At 48.9% G+C, this 19815-nt stretch overlaps 1 protein-coding gene across 3 annotated transcripts in view; it reads right to left on the minus strand.

The window, feature by feature from the left end:
- Positions 1-2785: 2785 nt before the first annotated feature.
- Igf2bp1 (insulin like growth factor 2 mRNA binding protein 1) overlaps positions 2786-19815 on the minus strand; it is a 42253-nt gene continuing 25223 nt past the window's right edge. Inside the window, exons 3-15 of one of the 3 annotated variants that reach the window (XM_005350631.2) lie at positions 19127-19175; positions 18682-18733; positions 14401-14464; positions 13264-13545; positions 12237-12371; positions 10899-11021; positions 10120-10255; positions 8349-8471; positions 7939-8055; positions 7191-7265; positions 6339-6470; positions 5931-6044; positions 2786-4733 (exon numbers count right to left, since the gene is read on the minus strand). In XM_005350631.2, the coding sequence (XP_005350688.1) occupies positions 4641-4733; positions 5931-6044; positions 6339-6470; positions 7191-7265; positions 7939-8055; positions 8349-8471; positions 10120-10255; positions 10899-11021; positions 12237-12371; positions 13264-13545; positions 14401-14464; positions 18682-18733; positions 19127-19175 (1495 nt within the window). In that variant the 3' untranslated portion in view covers positions 2786-4640. Of the gene's footprint in view, positions 4734-5930; positions 6045-6338; positions 6471-7190; positions 7266-7938; positions 8059-8348; positions 8472-10119; positions 10256-10898; positions 11022-12236; positions 12372-13263; positions 13546-14400; positions 14465-18681; positions 18734-19126; positions 19176-19815 lie in introns of all 3 variants that reach the window. The other 2 variants (XM_005350630.3, XM_005350632.2) reach the window with 2 other exon arrangements.

The following is a 19815-nucleotide window of genomic DNA, read 5'->3' on the forward strand; positions in this document are numbered from 1 at the left end:
CGAGGCCATCAGCAATGGTGCCCGCAGATCATGCAGGGCTAAGGCTCTGACCCATCCACCAGACCCCTTGGGCGCGTGGCCTCTCCCATATCCTGTACCCTCACCGAGATGTAACCAAAGGAAAGAAACAGGGAGTTTCGGCTGGTTTTACTCTACTTTGAATACGAGAGAAACATGCTGCACCTAAACCATCGAGTATCTGGAAGGAAAATGGCTTTTACATCCCCTGGCGTTGAGGATTCTCTTCAATCTTCCTACAATGTCCTGTCAGGCAGAGCTGTTTTCCTTCTATTGGGCTTTCAACAAACAGGCAAAACAGTTGTGTGGTTAGAATGGCGAAGCCACAGGCTCTCCCCCACGAACAGGGAAAGGAAAGGAGACCTCGCCCCAAGGGAGGGGGAGTAGAGTTGCCTAAAGGCGCCAGCCAGCTCCACCCGGGGCTCAGTCAGGCTTGGCGCCCTCTGGGGCTGAGGTAGTTAGTAGCACTGATGGTTCCCAGTTTGGCAGAGGGTGTCTGGAAAGGGAGGAGGGGAAGGCACCCTTGAGAGCTAACTGAGGCCCCTCCTCACTGCCAGTCTGCCAGGCCTGAAGGGAATTCCACGGTGCCATCTCTGCAGTGGGGACAGGGGAAAGCAGTCCCACGAGGAGCCGGAAAGAGTCCCTCCTTCCCCAAAGTGCAACAGGGAGTCAAAGGACCCCTTTTTTCCTGCTCCCTAGCCCTTGGCAAGCACCACTCCCAAATCCCCCAGGAGCTTAAGAAGAGTGGGTCCTTGTCTTTAGTGTACACTGTCTCCAGGCCCCTCCCCCTTGCAAACAGGCCTAGGAGATGTAGAAAGATGGCCGGCCACTGCTTTTGTCTCAGAAACAGTCTCTCAGCCTCTGTCTGTCTGTCTGTCTTTGGCACAAAGGAAAACGGACATAGAGAACCAACCGGAGCATCCTACTCCAGTGTCCTCTGGGTTTTACATGGGGTCTCTCCAGCCAGCAGTGAGGCTTGAGTTTTCCCCAAGAGTGGAGAGCTCGGGGAGAAAATGGAAAATAGAAAGGACTAGAGGAGACAAGGCCACACAACTGCCCTGTCCTCAACTAGGCTCTCTCCTGCCTTGGTCCCCTTCAACACTGAGTCTAGAACTCAGCTGCAAAGGCAACCAGACCCCAAAGGTGGTTTAAGCCCCCACGCTGTGAGCGGCAGGCACAGTTCTAAAGTCAGTGAATCAAACCATTTGGCTTTTTATGTGTTTCAAAGAATTGAAAAGAAAAAAAAATCCTAAAGAGATGGTCGTTTCATAAAAACACACGTGTAGCACATACATACACCTCTTTATACACACCTTAGGGCATGGGAGCACTTGTTTTAAGTTGCTTTTCTCAATACCATCCAAATCTCCCAAGTGCTTATTGTAATAGTTGCTTTCTTACCTAGGATGGGGGGAAAGAGGTGATGAGCAGGGCAAAGGGGCTAAGATCTGGCCCTTGGGTCACAGGACAACCCTAGACAGATCAGGCTTCTCCTTTCCGCTGACCTCTGACCCCAAATCAATCTTTCTAGTAGCCCACTTTCACAATCTTCCTGCTGGACAAGTCCGGGCACAAGGGGAACTTTGCCCAATCCATGTAAGTTTTCACGTCCCTGCCATACTTTCTGATCTCTTCTGGGGGCTCAATCAGTCAAAGGAAGAGGACTTGGGCTGAAAAAGTGTGAAGGGAGCAGGCCCCCAAGGAATGGAACAACCCAACAATCTCATTTCAGATACTGTGGGATCCCCCCCTCCACCCATGATCATTTGAGCCAGTATCAAAGAATGCTTGCTGCAAGAAATCCACTTTAAATCACTAAACGGCCGATGTCTGAACATTGTTTGCTTCGTTTGGAGACGAAGCATGTAGAGCCAGACGGGAAGTTGGGAGACCCTTTGTGTCTGGGACAGGCCTGTTACCATCCAAAAGACTTTCCTGCTTCTCCTCTGGACTAGATGGTTCGAGGGCTATGAGGGGTTGTCACAGGGGCCATGTGGTAAGATCGTACCAAAGCAAAACTCTGTCCCAATCATGTTCATCATCTTCCCTCCCCTCTTGGCTGCCCACCACCCTAAATCGAGAATTTCTACCTAATAGGTCCAACCAAACCAAGCTAAGGAGACAAGGAGGTGGGGGAGAGCAGTCCTTGTCGACCTGCTTGCCTTGCAGTCTATGAATGATACAGACTAAGAACAGCAAGGTGGGATGGAAATGAAACAATAACCAAAAAATAAATACGGAAAGCGCTGCACTGAGAAACCAGGACGGTCCCTCGAGGGGGAGAGGCTCGCCTTGTCTTTCTCCCATAAGCGGAATCTTGGCTCCCATATATTTTAAGAAATACAGGTTTTCTTAAAAAGTTATATTTTTTAGTTATTCTTTCTCTCCTCGATAAAACGGAGGCAATATCTTAAAATAACAGCACCACTGGTGGGAAAACCCAGCTGAGACCCTGTTTCACCACAGGAGGAGAGGGAAGGGTGCCCACAGGCCATCTGGTTAGTGGGCACTGACTGCTGTTTGGTCCCCAAGGGTCCAAGCTCTGCTAGATTTTATCTCCTACTTCAAGGCCCTGGACCCCTTTGGGGTTATTCACTCCTCCCCTGGATCCAGCCCCCAGTACCCACCTTTCCCCACAGGGCCTGTTCTCCAGAGAGCTCCTAAAGAGTTACTGGCTCATGTAAGAAATTATGAAACATAACTTTCTCATTTTTTCTTTTCATTAAAAAAATAAAATATTCAAGACTATCAGCTTCTCTTTTGCTTTTTCTTTTTTTATATAAAATATCAGCAAGCCGCAAAGAAAAAAAAATCAAAAAGAAAAAAAAAAGGGAAATTAAAAACCGGGGTTTAGGGGAACAAAAGGAAATCATTGCTGAGGTAACGTCACACCTTGAGGTAGTTTACTTAGCACAGCACTGCCTGACTCCGCCCACACATCACGGTTGCTCGTCACTGTTGTCCTATCAGGAAGAGGGGGGCTCTGCAGGGGCTTTCCCAGTGCAGAGAGGCCTTCCTTTCTTCCCAGCACACTTGATAGTATTGTCCAGGGTAGCTAAAGTGCATCACCTGGCAAATATGCGTTACAATCAGTACAGTATTAGGAGGGGAGGCCTAGCCTCACTTAACCGATGGCCACTGTCCTCCATAAGGGCTAAACTTCCAACAGGATCTTATTGAGCCTGGTAAATTAATAAATTAAGTGTGTTCACCCCTTTGTGCACAATGCTGCTGGTATTCTGAAGTTTGTTCTCAGGCATGCCTTTCATAATAACAATCGACAATTCATGGAGACTGAGCAGTCAGTCAAATACTCCTCTACAATAAAAACAGAAGCATATTCTGTAATTGACTAAGTCTGCCAGATGAAGGACTTTAAGCTTTATCAGGAGCTCAAGGTTGGGTTGTAGTCCCACTGCCACAAGGAAACAGTGCCGTGGCAGGGACCACAATGCCTGCCTCAGCCCTTGTAAGAGCACACGGGTTAGAGCGAGAGCACCTTTGGGCCACTCAACTCCTCCATGGAACTGAGACGCTATCAAAGGGAGCACACACCCCCTTTCCCAGAGCTCATATATCCAATCATTAAAATAGACTTTAAAAAAAATATAAAATCCGCCTGAGAATGGTAGGAATCAGGGACAGTGATTAGCCCGCACCCTGCTGAGCACGCGGTCCCACCCATGTGTACCAGGGCACCATGCAGAACCCACAGGGTTAGATGGGCATAAACGCAGTGGGGAATCTTGTGGGGAAGCCCCCGCTGACCAGGGGAAATTTCTGTTGTGCCAATTTTTCTAGATGGCGATCTGTAATAGCTCACCCATGAGGGTGTGCTATGTTTTTCTTTTTGTGATGCCAAGGATGGAAACCAGGGCCTTGAACATGCCAGGCAAGTATGCTGACCACTGGGCTCTATCCTCAGCCCAAGGACTCCTTTTAAACGTGGATCAGTATATCTTAATCATTATCTCTCTCCTTCTTTCTATCCTGCTGTTCCCATTGGTTGGTTGAGGATCAGGCGCTCTCCAGCGTTAATATTGTAAACAAAGCTGTGCTCCAGCCCCCACCCCACCCCATAGTAGCAAGGCTGGGACAGTGTAAATGAATACGGGAAGCGGCAAGATATTGGTCAAGACATTGAGAGTGAGAGAAATTTTCATCAATTAACCAAGAAGTCAGGTTAGAAAGATTATGGGGTCAAGAAACAAACCGTCCTTTGAGGTTTAATAAAACCTGAAGGAAATTTTATTTCTCTTCCCCACTGGGAGCCGACCCATCTTCCTGATGGAGGCTGGAGAACTTCCTCAAACAATCCACGTTTAAAAGCAACCCAAGCTACAAGGGGGGAGGCCTTGGTGGCCACCAGCTACAATTGCAAGGGTGGCATTCCAAGGGGTGGACCATAGTGGTCACCTGGCTGAACTGGGGGCGAGAGATCAGGATTCCTCACTGGGACATTTTTCTCAAGACAGTGGGCAAACCTGATCTCCAGCCAGGCCCAAAGCCCCTGATTCCCACTCATTCTCAGGCCTGCTGGGAAGAGCGCACTGGCCCTCCACACTCCAGTTCCGCGTCCTGCCTGCTGATCTGGAGCCATCGGGACAGGAAGGGGCGGTCGGTCACTTCCTCCGTGCCTGGGCCTGGTTGCTCTGTCCCTTCTGGTGCTGTTGCTTAACCTGAGCCAGGATGTCTCGGATCTTCCGCTGAGCCATCTGCATTGAAAACAGGCAAGGAGAGGGAGGATGAGGCCTTCCAAGGAGAGGCTTTGCAAATGGGAAAGACCCGAGGAAGGGCAGGAGGAAGGGAGAGGGCTCATTGGCATTGGTGGTTTCACGTAGATTTCCAGTGCCTTCTTTTGCTGAAACGTAGTGCCAATGCACCTGGCACCAGTGAGCCGAGATCTACTTCCATTCTTATGGCCTTATTTCCCTCATCTGAATAATGGGTTCTTGTGGGGCTTGAACGATTTACTAGACACAAAGCTTGTGAGACAATGCTGGGCCCAGCAAAAATCTTAGTTATCACTGCTTCTCAAAGATCTTAGCGGAAAGCTACCAACACCAGGGGGCACAGCAGGGAGGGTGTGCTGTGGAGTCGGCTGAAAGCTTGAGTCTCCACACCACACAATCAGTCCCTAGGGCCACGGCTCACTGATAAAGATGCAACACTGGGCTGATGGTTGAGGGTTTAAGCCCTTTGTCGCCAAGCAGTGGTGGCACACGCCTTTAACCCCAGCACTTGGGAGGCAAAGAGACAAGCAAATTTCTGTGAGTTCGAGGCCAACCTGGTCTACAGAGCTATGTTCCAGGACATCTAGGGCTACACAGAGAAACTTGAAAAACAAAAACCAACCCTCCCCCCAAAAGAGAGAGCCCCTTTGTCAATCCCTTTCCTCCCCTTGCTTAGGATCAACTAAATTTGAACCTGAGATGGGCGCTGCTTCCCTGGCTTCAGAGCCACCACTATGACTTGTGGGAAAGGGGCAAGAGTTACAAATGACGCAAAGCCAGGTACAGGGACATGTATGTATGAATACTTAATAAATACAATCATTATATATCGTACATAATAGACTTGGAAACTAATAACTTAATTTTTTTAAACTTTTGAATTGTGTGCATTTGCACATTTAATTCAGAGGACAATCTTCAGGAGTTGGTTCTCTGCGACTGTGACGAGGGTCCCGGAGACTGCACTCGGGGGTGTGCTTGGTGATAAGAGCTTTTACCCATGGAGCCACTGAAGAGTGAAAGAGGAAAACAGTCTCACATCCACTCCTCAACCTGAACCCGCCCAGCCCAGCGCTGAGCAGGCTGAGGACCTGTGCAAGTCACACAGATCGACCTGGAGAGCCCGCTCTCTGCTCCTGGCTCCTGAGTCCTCTGGAGGCAGAGGAGCAGGGTACATACCTGGCTGGCATAGAAATGCCCAATGATCTTAACAATGACTTGGTCATTCTCATCCGGGGTCTGGTCTCTTGGCACTACCACTTCGGCAGCAGTCAGGTTCTGCAGCTCATTCACCTAGGGGTGGAAAAGCCAGAGGAGCTCAGAGCAACAGCAATGAAATGTACAGGGGCGGAAGGCAACTCAATGGGAGAATGCTTTGATTAGCGTATACAAGGTCCTGAGTTCAAGATGTAGCACCAAAGGGGGAAAAAAAAAACCACGGTGGGACTGAGGGTGGTGAGAGAGGTGAAGGGCACTGGCCTGGAAGTAGAATCAAGTCGATGTACAAATGAGGGTAAAAGTGAGAAGACTAGACCAAAGGGTGGGCTGTAGAGGCCAAGCCTAGAGCCTTCAGCCCTCGGAGCTTACCGTTTTGCCGCCTTTGCCGATGACCCGGCCAGCTGCTGAAGCTGGCACACGTATGTGGGTCTCCAGCTTTACCTCCTCCTTGGGACCAAAGAAATTCTCTTCTTTTAGTTTGCCATAGATTCTTCCCTGAGCCTAGGGAGGAGGCCATGGTTAAAAGCAGTCATGTATCTGGGTGAAAGGCCCTAGGCTCCAGTCTAGCCTTTCCCACCCAAGTGGCCAGAACTCTACCTAGGAGGACCACCAGCTATAAAGCAGGTGGTTACAATGGTTCTCTGATTACCTGTAATGCTGGAGACCTTCAGATTATGACCCATGAGTAAATGAATGAATATCCCAACACTACACAGGCGGGAGGATCTGGTCTGCAGATCTGGTTCTGGGCCAGCTAGAGTTCCATATGGAGACTCTGCCCTAACCTCTTCCCACCTCCCTCCTAAAGGAGACCCGAATAAACACAGGTTCTGGGATGACTTGAAATGTGGCAATAACTAACGCATCACAACCATGAATGGCAAGAACTGACTCTGGGTACCTAGAAAGTATCCTGCCAAACGCCTCACAGAGATCAAGTGAAGCAGGAGCAGCACAGACATAAAGGAGATGGGGAGCTGCCATCAAATGCCAACACCCCAGATTCCCTTCTTTCTCGCATTCCTGAGTGGGCATGTGGAAGCGAGGAAGGAAGTGGATATGAACAGCTATATTAAGCTTTATAGCGCTTTGAAAGAGGCTTTGTAGCTGTCTATCCTGCAGAAAAGACTAGAAGCCCTGACAGCCCCAGGCTTTTTCCTGCATGTGTTAAGTTCCCAACCTTAGTTACTCTGTATCCATCATGGAAAATATAAATCAAACCTTGAATTGAGCCTCTGGAGGTCCAGTGATGATAACCATTCGAACTTTGGAGTCAGGTGTTTCTGGTGGAGCTATCTATAAAACACACGGTTGATCAGATGGGGGTGCTTCCACAGGAAGGCATCCCTACCTCCTCTAGCTCCCTCCCATTGCCCGTTCTGAGAGGGGGAGGAGACAGCATAGTTAGCAGGCCAGAAGGACCTGCCTCAGAGATGCTTCCTCAGTAGGACTTCTCAGCCAGCAGCCCCTCTGAGGCTCTTAGCAGAGAGCTGCCAAGAGGCAGAGAGTCATGTGATGACTAGGCAGGAGAAGGTAGTGGTTACACCTCTTTTAGGGCCCCGGGGGGAACACAAAGCTTTAAATGCCATTAAATGAAACCCATGAATCTGGACGTGTGAGATCATCAGCACTGGTTTCCTGATGAGAATGCCCTCGCTCTCCTGGATCCTGGATGCAGGGAGGCAGAACAACCAGCACAGACGTATACCACCTGCTTCCTACAACCCATACCAGGAAACTGAGACCCACTGGAGTCCAGCAGGGGTGGGTAGATTGGTTTTGAATGGGTCTGGGATGGGGTTCATTCTACTTTGTGGCAATTTCACCCTTCTGTCTATGTAATACCATCTCTCATGTAGCCTGCAAACCTCAAGTACCAAAGACACCCACAAGGGACTGGGCTTTCATTCCCCCAAAGTGTGAAGGGAGCGGGAATCCATACTAGTCTTGGAAGAACTCAGCAAATCACCTTGATAGAGGCACTGGCGAACCGAGAGAGCTGTTTGATGTGCTGTCCCTTCTTGCCGATGATGGCACCCACAGCCTGGGCGGGGATGAACACCTGTACCATCTCCTGCTCAGGAGCCTGCTGCCAGGACAGAGGAATCCTTACCAAAGGACCAGGGAGTGGAGCGAGGCAGGACCCAGGAGTCCCTCCTCCCTCCACAGGCTCACCTTGGACCACAGAGAAAGATAGCATGAACTCTTTTTAGCTCTCTTCCAGCTAAGGGGAAGTAAAAAAATCAAGCGGAAAGCTACTGTCACCGCTTGGCTGGACTATTTTCCTTCTGGCTCCTATACTGGCTACAAAGGTCATCTTGTCCATGTTCCAAACCCCCACACTCCCATGGGTCCCCGGCAATAAATCCTTTCACCTACCATGAAGGAGCTATAGGGAGCAGCCCCGGTGACGCTGCTGGGAGGTGGTGGGACGGCACTCGACGAGGCTGGGAAGAGACCTACAGCAGCCAGGTTGAGACCAGGGATGAGGTGGGACTGCAACTGGAGAGAGGGGAGGCACGGTCAGCGCATCCACAGCTACATGACCGTATCCCGAGTACGCCCGCTCTACGAGGTCAGCTTCCAGGGGGGCCTGCCGGGCCCTGGTAGTGGCTCTGGCTAACTTACAAGAGCCAGCATGATCAGAGCAAATCAGCTCCCCATTGGAGTTATTTGCTTTTGTACAAAAACCTGCCCAGCACTGTGGTTTCTCTTGAGCCATGGAGATATCCTCGCTGGACCATACTGGAATGTTTAAGCAGGAAGACAACCAGCAGGCTCCCTAGTTATTTCTGCCACATTAAAGGAAACATAAAAAGGCTTATACCTGAGAATGTGATGCCCCTCCATGAGAAGCTGGGACAACTCTCCCTTTGATTCCTGAGGCCCAAGTAGTTCTGTGAGCCTTTCTGCTAAGTATATCATCCCTAGTTTCCTTTAAAAGACCAAGATGGGGCTGGGCATGGTGAAAATAAAATCCCAGCCTTGGGAGACAGGCATGTATCTCTGCAAGTTAGAAGGCTAGCCCTATTATCAAGTTCCAAGCCAGCCTGAGCTACACACTTAGACCATGTCTGAAACAAGACGAGATGGTGACAAGCAAAATCAGATCACAGGGACAGGGAGATGGCTTGTGCATAAGAGCACCGAGGACAGAATGGGAATCCCAGCACCCACGGAAATGATCCTATCTGTAGCTAGCCCAGTGAGGTTTGGGGGACAGAGACAGGACTGCTGGGTCTTGTTGTCAGTTAATTCCAGGTTTGTAAATGACAGTGTGTGAATAGAACAAAGGGACGAGCGATAGAGCAGAACACCTCATTTCCTCCTCTGGCCACACACACACACACACACACACACACACACACACACACACACACACTAAAACAAAATAAAAAAATAAAAGTCCTATGAGCTGGGTGTGGTGGCACATGCCAGTAAACTCAGCACTTGGTAGGTCAAGGTAAGAGAACGGAATTCAGTTTTATCATACATAGTTAAGTCCTGTCTCAAGGGGGAAAAAAGGTTGAAATTATGACCCTTCTGTCTACTACGGTACACAACTTTTACTGGAAAAGGATCACAGTATCTAGATCAGATTGGCTAAGGTATAGAAATTCATGAAACCTAAGATTATGCCTTCAACCCCACTGCAGGAGGTAGATGAGCCCTGTTGAGTAAATACAGCTACCCACTTCCGGCAGCAAAGTGTCTACCTACAATGTACAAGATTTGATCTCCAGCATCACCACTGCCACCAAAACAGAGATGTGTATGATATGAATAAGTCTAAAAGCACAAACTGAGGGGCTGGAAAGATGTCCCAGTGGCTAAAGGCACTGGCTACTCTCCCAAAGGACCCAGGTTCAATTCCAAGCACCCACATGGTGGCTCACAACCACTTGTAATTCCTCTTCACCAGGGAATCTGATATCCTCTTCTGGCCTTGGTGGGCACCTGGGATGCACATGGTGTCCTGACATACATGTAGGGAAAACAGGCGTAAGAAAGTGCTGCTGCCCTTGCTGAGTTCAGAGAAGGGACTGAAGAGGGGACAGGGATGTAGTTTGGAGGTACGGCTTTTGCCCATCTCCTGGGCTGACATTCAACTCCCAGCAACAAAGAAAGGAAGGTGTCCCCTCTCACTCACACTCATGGCCGCTACATCGTTCTCGTAGGCCTCTCGAACTTTCTTCATGATCTCTTGCTCAGCCCTGCAGCAGTTCTCAATGGCCCCCTTCACAGTGATGGTCCTCTCAGGGTTATACAGGGTGAGATCCTGGAGCCTGGCAGGAGAGCAGGGCAATGTTAAGCAGTGTGCAATGCAGGACTAGGAGCAGCTGAGTTACAGGGCCAGCACTCCTAAAGGTTATCCAGCTCATCTCCAGCCTCAGGTAGCTGGGGCAAGGACTGGACAACCAAGAACAAAACCTTCTGTTGCAGGTGCGGTCCCCAGACACGCAGGTTGGCTGCAGGTGGCCCCTGGTGCTCTTCTGCAGAAGAGGTGCCCTACAGACAGGTCAGTTTCTAAAGGATGGAGAGGCAGGGTGCTTGCAAATAGCTAGCTTCATGCCTTTCACTGGTTCTCCGGAGAAAGACCAGCACACCCACCCTAAAAAGGACCAAGGTTTGTGTACCACACAGTGGCAAATACCTAAAGCCCACACCCTAGCTGCAGGATTTCCTGGAGATGCCCTGGGGTGACTGTGCCAAGAGGAGGGGTGCTCCAACCCTTGATGCCCTGGGGTGACTGTGCCAAGAGGAGGGGTGCTCCAACCCTTGAGAGGTAGATAAGGATCCCATTCCATCTTCGATTTGCCTTAGGCCAGCAGAAGCAGTGCCCAATTTAAAAGGCTCAGTGACGAAATTCTCTGGTACCCCAGGCCCTGTGCTCACCACTTCTGAAAAGGGAACCAGTGAAAGCCTTACGATGAGATGGTGATCTTTGTTTCTGTGTCTTGCTCCACCTTCTTCAAGTTCCTGCCTTCCTTGCCAATAAGTCGCCCCACAAAGTTATTATGAGCCAGGATCTTCAGGGGAACCTCATCTGCCCTGGAGAGAAAATGGGGGACAGAAGAGTCAATAACGTCAATGAGGATTCAAACATGATGGGGGTCACTCTCAACTGACAAACCCAGGAAGACCCACCAATCAAGTGTCAGAAGACTATAAAACCTAGTAGATCAATGTTCTACAACAGAGAAATGGTCAGTGAGGATGGACTGTGGAAGGCAGGATGAAGTTTGGTAGCCAAAGCTTTATTTATCTTAACTGTGATCATGGTTTCAACAGGTACTGACATACACAAATCGAAACTCAAACTGCACACCTGAGAAATCACCAAACTGTACATAGGAAAAACAAGTGCAATAGGGTTTAAGAGTTTAGCTCAGTAATTTAGCTGAGCTGTCCACCCCCAAGGTGAAGGGGGCTGAGAGAGCAGCAAGGAAGGGGAAACAACACACAAGTAAGCCAGATATGGTGGCATGTGCCTACAGTCCCAGCCACTCGAGACTGAGGCTAGAGGATCCACTGAGCCCGGGGCATTCTAGGCTAACCTAGGCAACATGTCTATAAACAAACATTATTGTATCAATTGAATCCAATAAAGCTGTATCAAGAAAATAAGAGAGTTGGATGGGGTGGCAAATCCCTTTAATTCAGCACTCAGAAGACAGAAGCAGGCATATACCTGAGGCATATACTCAAACTCAGGTATATACCTACAGACTAAATTCTAGAACTAGAAACTATTGTCTAAAAAAAAAAAAAAGAAGGAAGAAAAGAAAAGCACACCTTCAATCAGTCCTAGCACTTGGGAGGCAGAGGCAGGATGTCTGGTCTACAGAGTGAGTTCCAGGACAAGAAACCCTATCTTAAGAACAACCCTATCTTGAAAAATAACAAAAAGAAAAAAAAAAGCTCCAACAACAGAAATATTGTGGTGTTGCACAACTATTACTAACAAGACCACAAATTCCAAAGCTGGACTGTGGAAGACCCTATTCTCTCTTTTAAGGGGCAGGGAGTGTGAGAGAGAGAGAAAGCGACAGAGACAGGAATGTGTGAAGATGACTGCATGAACATAAATAGAAACACTGAGCACATAAAATTTCTAGATGATTATTCAAGGAGAAGATCTTATCTCTAGCTTTTGTGCAGTTTGTGACTCTGTATGGCTATTAACAATTACAAGTAGAAGCTGGGGTGTGGCTCAGCAGCCAAGCGTCCGCCTGGCACATGTGAAACCTGGGGCGTGGAGCTTACGTTTTGGTGTCCTTTGCCTCCTTGTGCATTATCTCCAGGATCATCTTACAGGCCGAGGAGCAGCCTTCAGGAGTTGAATGCACACTGATGGCCTTCTCGGCAGCCCCTGCGTTCTCCTTCCTATGCACGTCTATCCTGAGGACCACAAAAGGAAAGAGCTGGTTAGTTTGTCTCTAATAACATCGACTCCTCATCTCTTCTCAATCAAAGGCGCAGAGAATCCACTTTCAGCTGGGCAGTGGTGGTGCACGCCTTTAATCCCAAAACTTGGGAGGCAGAGACAGACGTCTCTGTGGGTTCGAGGTCAAGGCCAGCCTGGTCCACAATAGCTGGTTCCAGGACAAGTTCCCAACCCTATCTTGAAAAAAAAAAAAAAAGAGAGGAATCCACTTTCCTTGAATGGTGCCTGTCAAGTATAGAACCACGAAAGTAAAGATGGAGCCAGGAAATCATGGCCAGGTATTATTCTGCCTGCCTCCTTCAGGTGACTGGAGAGCACAATGCAGTCTACCTCACAGCTGTTTTGTGCGAACACTCCCACGGTATGTGTGGTAGTGAAGTTCTTTTCCCCTCCTAGTGTCCTTTCACTTTCAAACACTGCATCAGGGAGACACACGGCTCAACTACAAGTAAATGAGTGATTTTCCACGAATACGGACACAACCTGAGCTGTTCTTTCTCATAAGCACCAATCGTCAACAAAGGTAAGGGAAGCAGGTGACCGCACTACAGTGTAAGACAGAAGATAATTATGACGTATGCCAAAGGGCTGAGACTTTAGCCAAGCTGTGGTCACCATAAGGATGCCTGAGGACTGAGGGACTCAACTCACAGGGCTGGATTTCCTAAAGCAGCAACTTGCGATGAGGAATTAAGGAACTCTTTCTGTTGTTGAAAGTGTATGGACCCATTCCATCTCATTTGCCCATACTGTCAACAGGGACCACCCATGTCCCAAGCAACAATTCCCAGGAGAGAGATGCTGATGCTCCAATCAGCTGCTTTCCAGGGCCTTCCCAGTACTCACTTGGACTGAGTCTGTTTTGTAATGTTGCGGATGGTGGCGCCCTCCTTGCCAATGATAGCGCCTACGTACTGCGTGGGCACCAAGAGTCGGAGGGGGATGTCTACTTGCTGCTGCTTGGCCGGAGCGCCAGCGGCCACAGGTGATCCTTGCCGGGGCTGGCCCCGAGAGCCAAAGCCTCCACGGCGCCCATTCTCAGGACCCTGTGCTATCTGCTCATCGGGTATGTATGAGACTTTCAGGGCATGGTTCTCCAGTTGATGGCCGTTTAGTTTCATAATGGCTCTGGGGACAGAGAGGAAGTTCAGTGGTGACTCCAACCATGTCAATCACATCCAGTGCTTCCTTCCACAAAGAAACTACTTGGTCACAGAGGGCATACACTGGGGACCACACTGAAGATGGGGGAGATAACCCTGTCTGCCACCACACCATCTCTAGGCAACCTTCCAGTCTACAAGAGAGAAGATACTAAGGGAAAGTCATCAATACAGCAAGGCTTCACTCATGCTTTTCCATTTAAGACCACTGGACAGGGTTGAGGCAAGAAAATAAATTAACAAAATGGGGGAAAACCCCTGTGCCAATCAGAGCTATTATGCAGCATGTGGTCTGTCTACTTCCAGGGAGTGAGAACTATAAATGCTGATCCTAGAGGGGCTGAAAATCATGGCGGTGGTGATGAGGACTCTTGGGAGGGGATGTTAGCTGGGCTCCTAACCACCCTGCACCACATACTTGATCCAGAAGCAGCAACCCACGCCTAAAATCCCAATGTTCAGGAAATAGGGGGTAGGAAAACCAGACCAGGATAGGCCTTGGCTATGTAATAAATGAACTGGAGATCATTATCAAAAAATAAACACCTTCGATCCTTCTACCTTTTTTGAACGAGGCAGTTCCCCCCATAACCAAAAGATGGCACCAGCGACACATACAGGACTCTACAATCCTGGGTGCCCAGAGACAACCTTCTCCCTAGTCGCCCCCTCCCTCAAGTTGATTTTGAGGGTCAGCTAAACCGGCATCAGAAGCCAGCTGAGGATTCCAGCCCACCTAGACCTATGCATGGGGGTCTGAATAGAAGACCCAACTCCAACACCCCTCAAAGACCCCCAGTTCCACTGCAGAGGTACTCACTGCCTGGTCTGCTCCCGGTTGGAGTAGGTGACGTTGACCACTGCCGTCTCACTTTCTGTGTTCACTGTAGAGACAACAGACCACCAGAGTTAGAGTTCTGCCAACAAACTCCAACCTGTTTGTAGCAGTGGACTACCCTGACCTTAGAATATACCCAAAAGACAAGTGAAAATAATCTGCAGGAGAACTTCTCCAGAGACACTGGAAGCCAGGCTAGCCAAGTCTCCGTCTCTCTGATGCAGCAATGGCATTGCAAGGCCAACACCCACCCCACGCTCATTCCCACTCTGAAGGCAAACTTACCTGGAAAGTTCAATTAGCAAAAAGGCAACACCCAGTGGCTGCGGTAGCCATTTACAGAGGTAACTGTCAAGAAAACGGCCGGAGTCTCCTTCCCTCAATGGCTGAAGAGACTTGGGACTACCTATGTCCACTTTATAAAGTTTACATATCCACAAAGACACCTTTCCCAGAGAAGGAATTCCAGGCTCCAGTATTCTAAACACCCTGAAAGTGGACATGGGACACACTGGGCCACCATAGTTATGGGTCATAAGAAAGAATCCCACCCACCCAAGAGCTTGGATTTGTTGATTACCTTTTTTTTTAAAAATTAATTTTGTGTTACTGGAAGTTGAACCCTTGTACACTGACCTACACCCTCAACCTTTGACTTTGTGAAACAATGTCTTACTCAATAGCTCAGGCTAGCTTGCAGCTCACTATGTAGCTAAGGCTAACTTTGAATTCACCAGCAGGACTAAAACTAACCCACTTCAGTGATGAGAAGTGCTATTTCATTAAAAAGGAGAGAGAACGAGAAAGCAGAAAGATGGGCATTTGAGACTGATAAAGAAGGCTTTGTCGGGGCTGGAGAGATGGCTCAGCAGTTAAGAGTACAGGTTGCTCTTCCAGAGGTCCTGAGTTCAACCACATGATGGCTCACAACCATCTATAATGAGATCTGGCTCCCTCTTCTGGCCTGCAGGCATACATCCAGACAGAATGTTGTATACATAATTAATAAATAAATAAACAAACAAATCTCTTTAAAAAAAAAAAAAAGGCTTTGTCTCAAAAGCTACCTCAGCGATGGCTCAGTGGCTAAGAGCCCCCAGGACATAGTTCAATCCCAGAACCCACACAGTGGTTCTACCCTCTTCAGACATTGCACACACATTGTGCAGATACACAGATGGAGGCAAAACACCCAGACACATAAAGTCAAAAATAAATAAAAATAAAAACAAGGGACTGCCGAGATGGTCAGTGGAACAAAAACAGGCACCCGCTGCCAAGGGGGAGAACCTGGGTCCCATCTCTGGGCCCCAAGTTGTCCTCTGACCTCCACAAGGTGCCATGCCATGTATATTATATGCACACACACACACAAGCACAATAAATGCAAAAAAGAAAAAATAAGGGGCTCTTATCTGATAAGGAGAACCGAGCAGTTAAGAGCACTTGCTCCTCTCTTAGAGCTTCAGTCTCAGCTCATTCCCTCCTGGCTCCAGGAGGAAGAGGCAGGTATATCTATGTTTTCAAGTCCAGCCTGGTCTACATGCAAGTTCCAGGCCAGCCAAAGCTACATAGTGTGACCCTGTCTCAGATAAACTAAAATAAGTAAATAAAACTTTTAAAAAATTTAAAAAATTGACAATTGGAGCTGAGCATGGCCATGCATGCCTGCAATTCCTGCACTCAGAAGGCTGAGGCAGGAATACTGACTGTCATGATTCAAGACCAGCCTTTGCTACACTGTAAAATAGGCCAGCCTGGGCTACAGAGAGACAGTCTTTCTCAAATAAACCAGTAGCTGACATTTAAAGCTGGTGCAGCAGGACACACTAGTTATCGCAGCAAACTGAGAAGATAAGGGTGGCCGGATCTCCTGGGCAGCCGGGGCCAGTAGTGAACGTGAGGCCAGCCAGGACTACATAGCAAGGCTCTGCCTTAAAAAGAAACCATACATTTGAGCTGCGTGTGGGGGGTGCAGACCTGCAATCCCTAAGCAGAATCGTGTCTAAGGCCAGCTTGGGCTGGTGAGAGCCTTGAGCAGATCTGGTGGGATCCTTTTAACTATTTTAAATTAGTGCGTGCGTGCGTGCGTGCGTGCGTGCGTGTTCAGATGTGGAGGTCAGAGGGAGTCAGCTCTCTCTATCCGTCATGTGGGTTCCAGGGACAGATTAAGGTGTCAACCTGAAGGAGTCTATTCCTTTCAGTGGTAGCTGGCTGCCTGCCCAGTGTGGCCCCCGGTGTGTCCAACTCAGGAGCTCAGCTGGAAGCAGGACAGGGCAATAGCCCTCAGCGAATCCCACCACATTCTGGCACTTCACTGCTGAGCAGGCCACTCCTGTGATCATCTGTCAGCACACACAGCTTGTCCCTTCCCACCAAGAATTTAGAAATGAATATTTATACCCCAGACAGAGCAATCGCTGCTCCTTAAAGATCTCCAAAAGTGGGCTGCAGCACTAGTCGCAAGAAAGAAATGCACCGACCTAAAGTGGCCACAGGGGGCACTGCTCACGCACCCTCCCTGACTCCACAGACTGGAATATTATTTAGTCATAAAAACGTCAAATCCCGTCATCTGTGACTAGATTAAATTAAACAAGCAGGTTCTAAAGGACAAGCCAGCACACACTCTCAGGAACGTGAAGGCAGACGGGGAGAGTGGAAAGGAAAGGGGAGGGAAGGAGGAGGAGAAAGAAGGGGAAATGGGAAAGATAAAAATACTGGGAGGAGGAAAGGTGATCCCATTGAACTCGAGAATAGAAGGTGGGGGAGTAACAGGGAAGGGAGGCCTGGGAGGGGCTGACTGATGGACAGGAGACACAGTCCAGGATGCTTCTCTGCATGGTGTGACGGCCACAGACCACACTGCATCATGTATTTCAGCGAGCTGCAAGATTCTGCATCTTCTCAAAGAAATGACAAAGTGAGGAGACTCTTGCTTCACTGATTTAAGCAGAACATGCTACCATGCATCACACGGCACCCATTAACATGCAATGCTCTTACGTGTCTAACACAACCCTATGTGCAACCAAACATCACAAGCCCATTTTCTCCGCAAGAGGTTACACGCCTAGAAACAGAAGACCCTCAAAATCACAGCTAATTTGTATGGCCTAGAATTCTTATTACTCTTCCCTCTGTGGGCACATCTGCCAAAAGATTTTTTGCCTACACAAACTATTAGTGAATAAACCCTGTTTGTTTGGGGGATAAGGGTCAGAGTTTTTTTTTTGTTTGTTTGTTTCTCTGGATAGCCATAGCTGTCTGGAACTCGCTCTATAGAAACTCAGAGATCAGCTTGCTTCTGCTTCCCGGGTGCTGGGATTAAGGTTGTGCGCCAGCAGCCACCACTGCCCAGGTGATATGAGGACTTTTCAACCAACTTTTCAGTTCCTCTGGCAGTGGAATTAGATCGCTATGGGCTGCCTTTGGGTGCTGGAAATTAAAGCTGGGTCCTCTAGAACGGCAGCCAGTGCACTCTCCCCAACTCCCTGCCCAAGCTCCTTTTATTTTATGCTGCTTTGCCAAGACAGAGCCTCTCTGTGTAGCCCTAGTTGTCTTGGATCTCACTCTGTAAACCAGGCTACACTCAGGAAAGTTTTGGATCCAGCAGGGATTAAAAGTATATACTACCACACCCAGGATTTTTTTTTCCTGGTAAAAAAGTCAGGCGTGGTGGCACATGCCTTTAATCCCAGCATTTGGGAGGCAGAGGCAGGTGGATCTGAGTTCAAGACCAGACTGGACAACAGAGTTAGTTCTAGGAAAGGAAGGAAAAAGAAAACAAGGTCTCTCCACCTAATCCAGGAGCTTGATAATTAGGGCAAACAGGCCTCAAACCCAGAGATTCTCCTGCCCCTTCCTCTCAATAGCTGGGACTAAGTGCACCCAGCCCCTACAAATTCCCGTTCTTAAACTTTTACTGAAATACTGTGATTCCTGTTAGCCTGGGACTTAGACTCAACAAAAAGGGTGATGAAGTCAGGTGTGGTGGTCCACATCTTTAATCCCACACTAAGCAGAAGCGGGCAGATCTGAATTCAAGGCTAGCAAGAGAGAAGAGTCCAGACTGCCTAACACACAGCAGTCCAGTCCCATGGTCCTGCACACAGCAGGGAACGTGCTGGGGCTGGATGTCCAGCATTATTTCTCGTATGCCCACTCTGTCTGGATCTTCCCAGTGGATCTGATCACAGAACAGCTTGTTGCTGAAGCAATCCAAGTCCTTGCACACTCCCTCATCCCTTAACCCAGTCTTACCTTGTTCACAGTTCTCCACCGTACCGTACTGGGCCAGCAGGCTGTCCAGCACCTGGAGAAGTAGAAGAAGGCTGAGTATCCCAGGGCCCGGACACCCCTTGCCCTAAAGCTCTGGGACACCAGCAGGAACTAGACATTTGGATCACATTTCGCCTAAGGTTCCAACGCCTTAGACTCCTGCCGATAGCAACCCTAGTGTTTGCAAGAATATCCCTGGCTCTGGACTAAGGGACTTCGTAAAGCAGACTCGGACTTCTGCCATCAGGATTCTAAAACTCAGAACACTTCCACCTCCTTAATGCCTCTTGCCCAGAGTATTAGCACAAATGAGACCCCACCCAACAGCCAGGGCAGACCTCTCTAGTGGCACCCACCAACTCAGCAGGACACAATCCCTGCCCTGTCTCTGCACTTCACCCCACTGGACACTTCCACAAACACTTACTTCCCATCGGAGCTGAGGTGGAATGTTTCGGATCTGAATTTTCCGACTCCTGAAATGAAAGGCAAAAAAAAATTAGGAAAATTCCAGATGATTTAGGCCCCCATGACCTGGCAGTCTCTAACCCTTGTCCCAGCTTGCTATCTCACCAAAATTGTAGAACGGTGGCTTCCTCCACAGGGCCGGGGACTGAACTCAGTCTAGATTCCCCAGCCCTTAACATAGCAACCGAAAGCTGGGCGGTGGTGGTGGCGCATATGTGCCTTTAATTCCAACACTCAGGGAGGCAGAGACAGGTGGATCTCCGTTGAGTGAGGCCAGCCTGATCTACAGAGTGAGTTCCAGAACAGGCAGAGATACACAGAGAAACCAGGGTGGAAGTGGGGGGCTGGGAAGCAACTGAAGCCAAGTGGTGGTGGTTCACACCTTTAATCCCAGCACTTGGGGAGGCAGAGGCAGGTAGCTCTCTGAGATGGGGGCCAGCATGATCTTCATAAAAAATTCATTCAATGGGGCTGGAGAGATGGCTCAGAGGTTAAGAGCACTGGCTGCTCTTCCAGAGGTCCTGAGTTCAATTCCCAGCAACAACATGGTGGCTCACAACCATCTGTACTGAGATCTGGCGCCCTCCTCTGGCGTGCAGGCATACATCGAGGCAGAATGCTGTATACATAATAAATAAATAAATCTTT

Source organism: Microtus ochrogaster, chromosome 7 (genome assembly GCF_000317375.1).
Source record: "Microtus ochrogaster isolate Prairie Vole_2 chromosome 7, MicOch1.0, whole genome shotgun sequence".
Lineage (NCBI taxonomy): Eukaryota > Metazoa > Chordata > Mammalia > Rodentia > Cricetidae > Microtus > Microtus ochrogaster.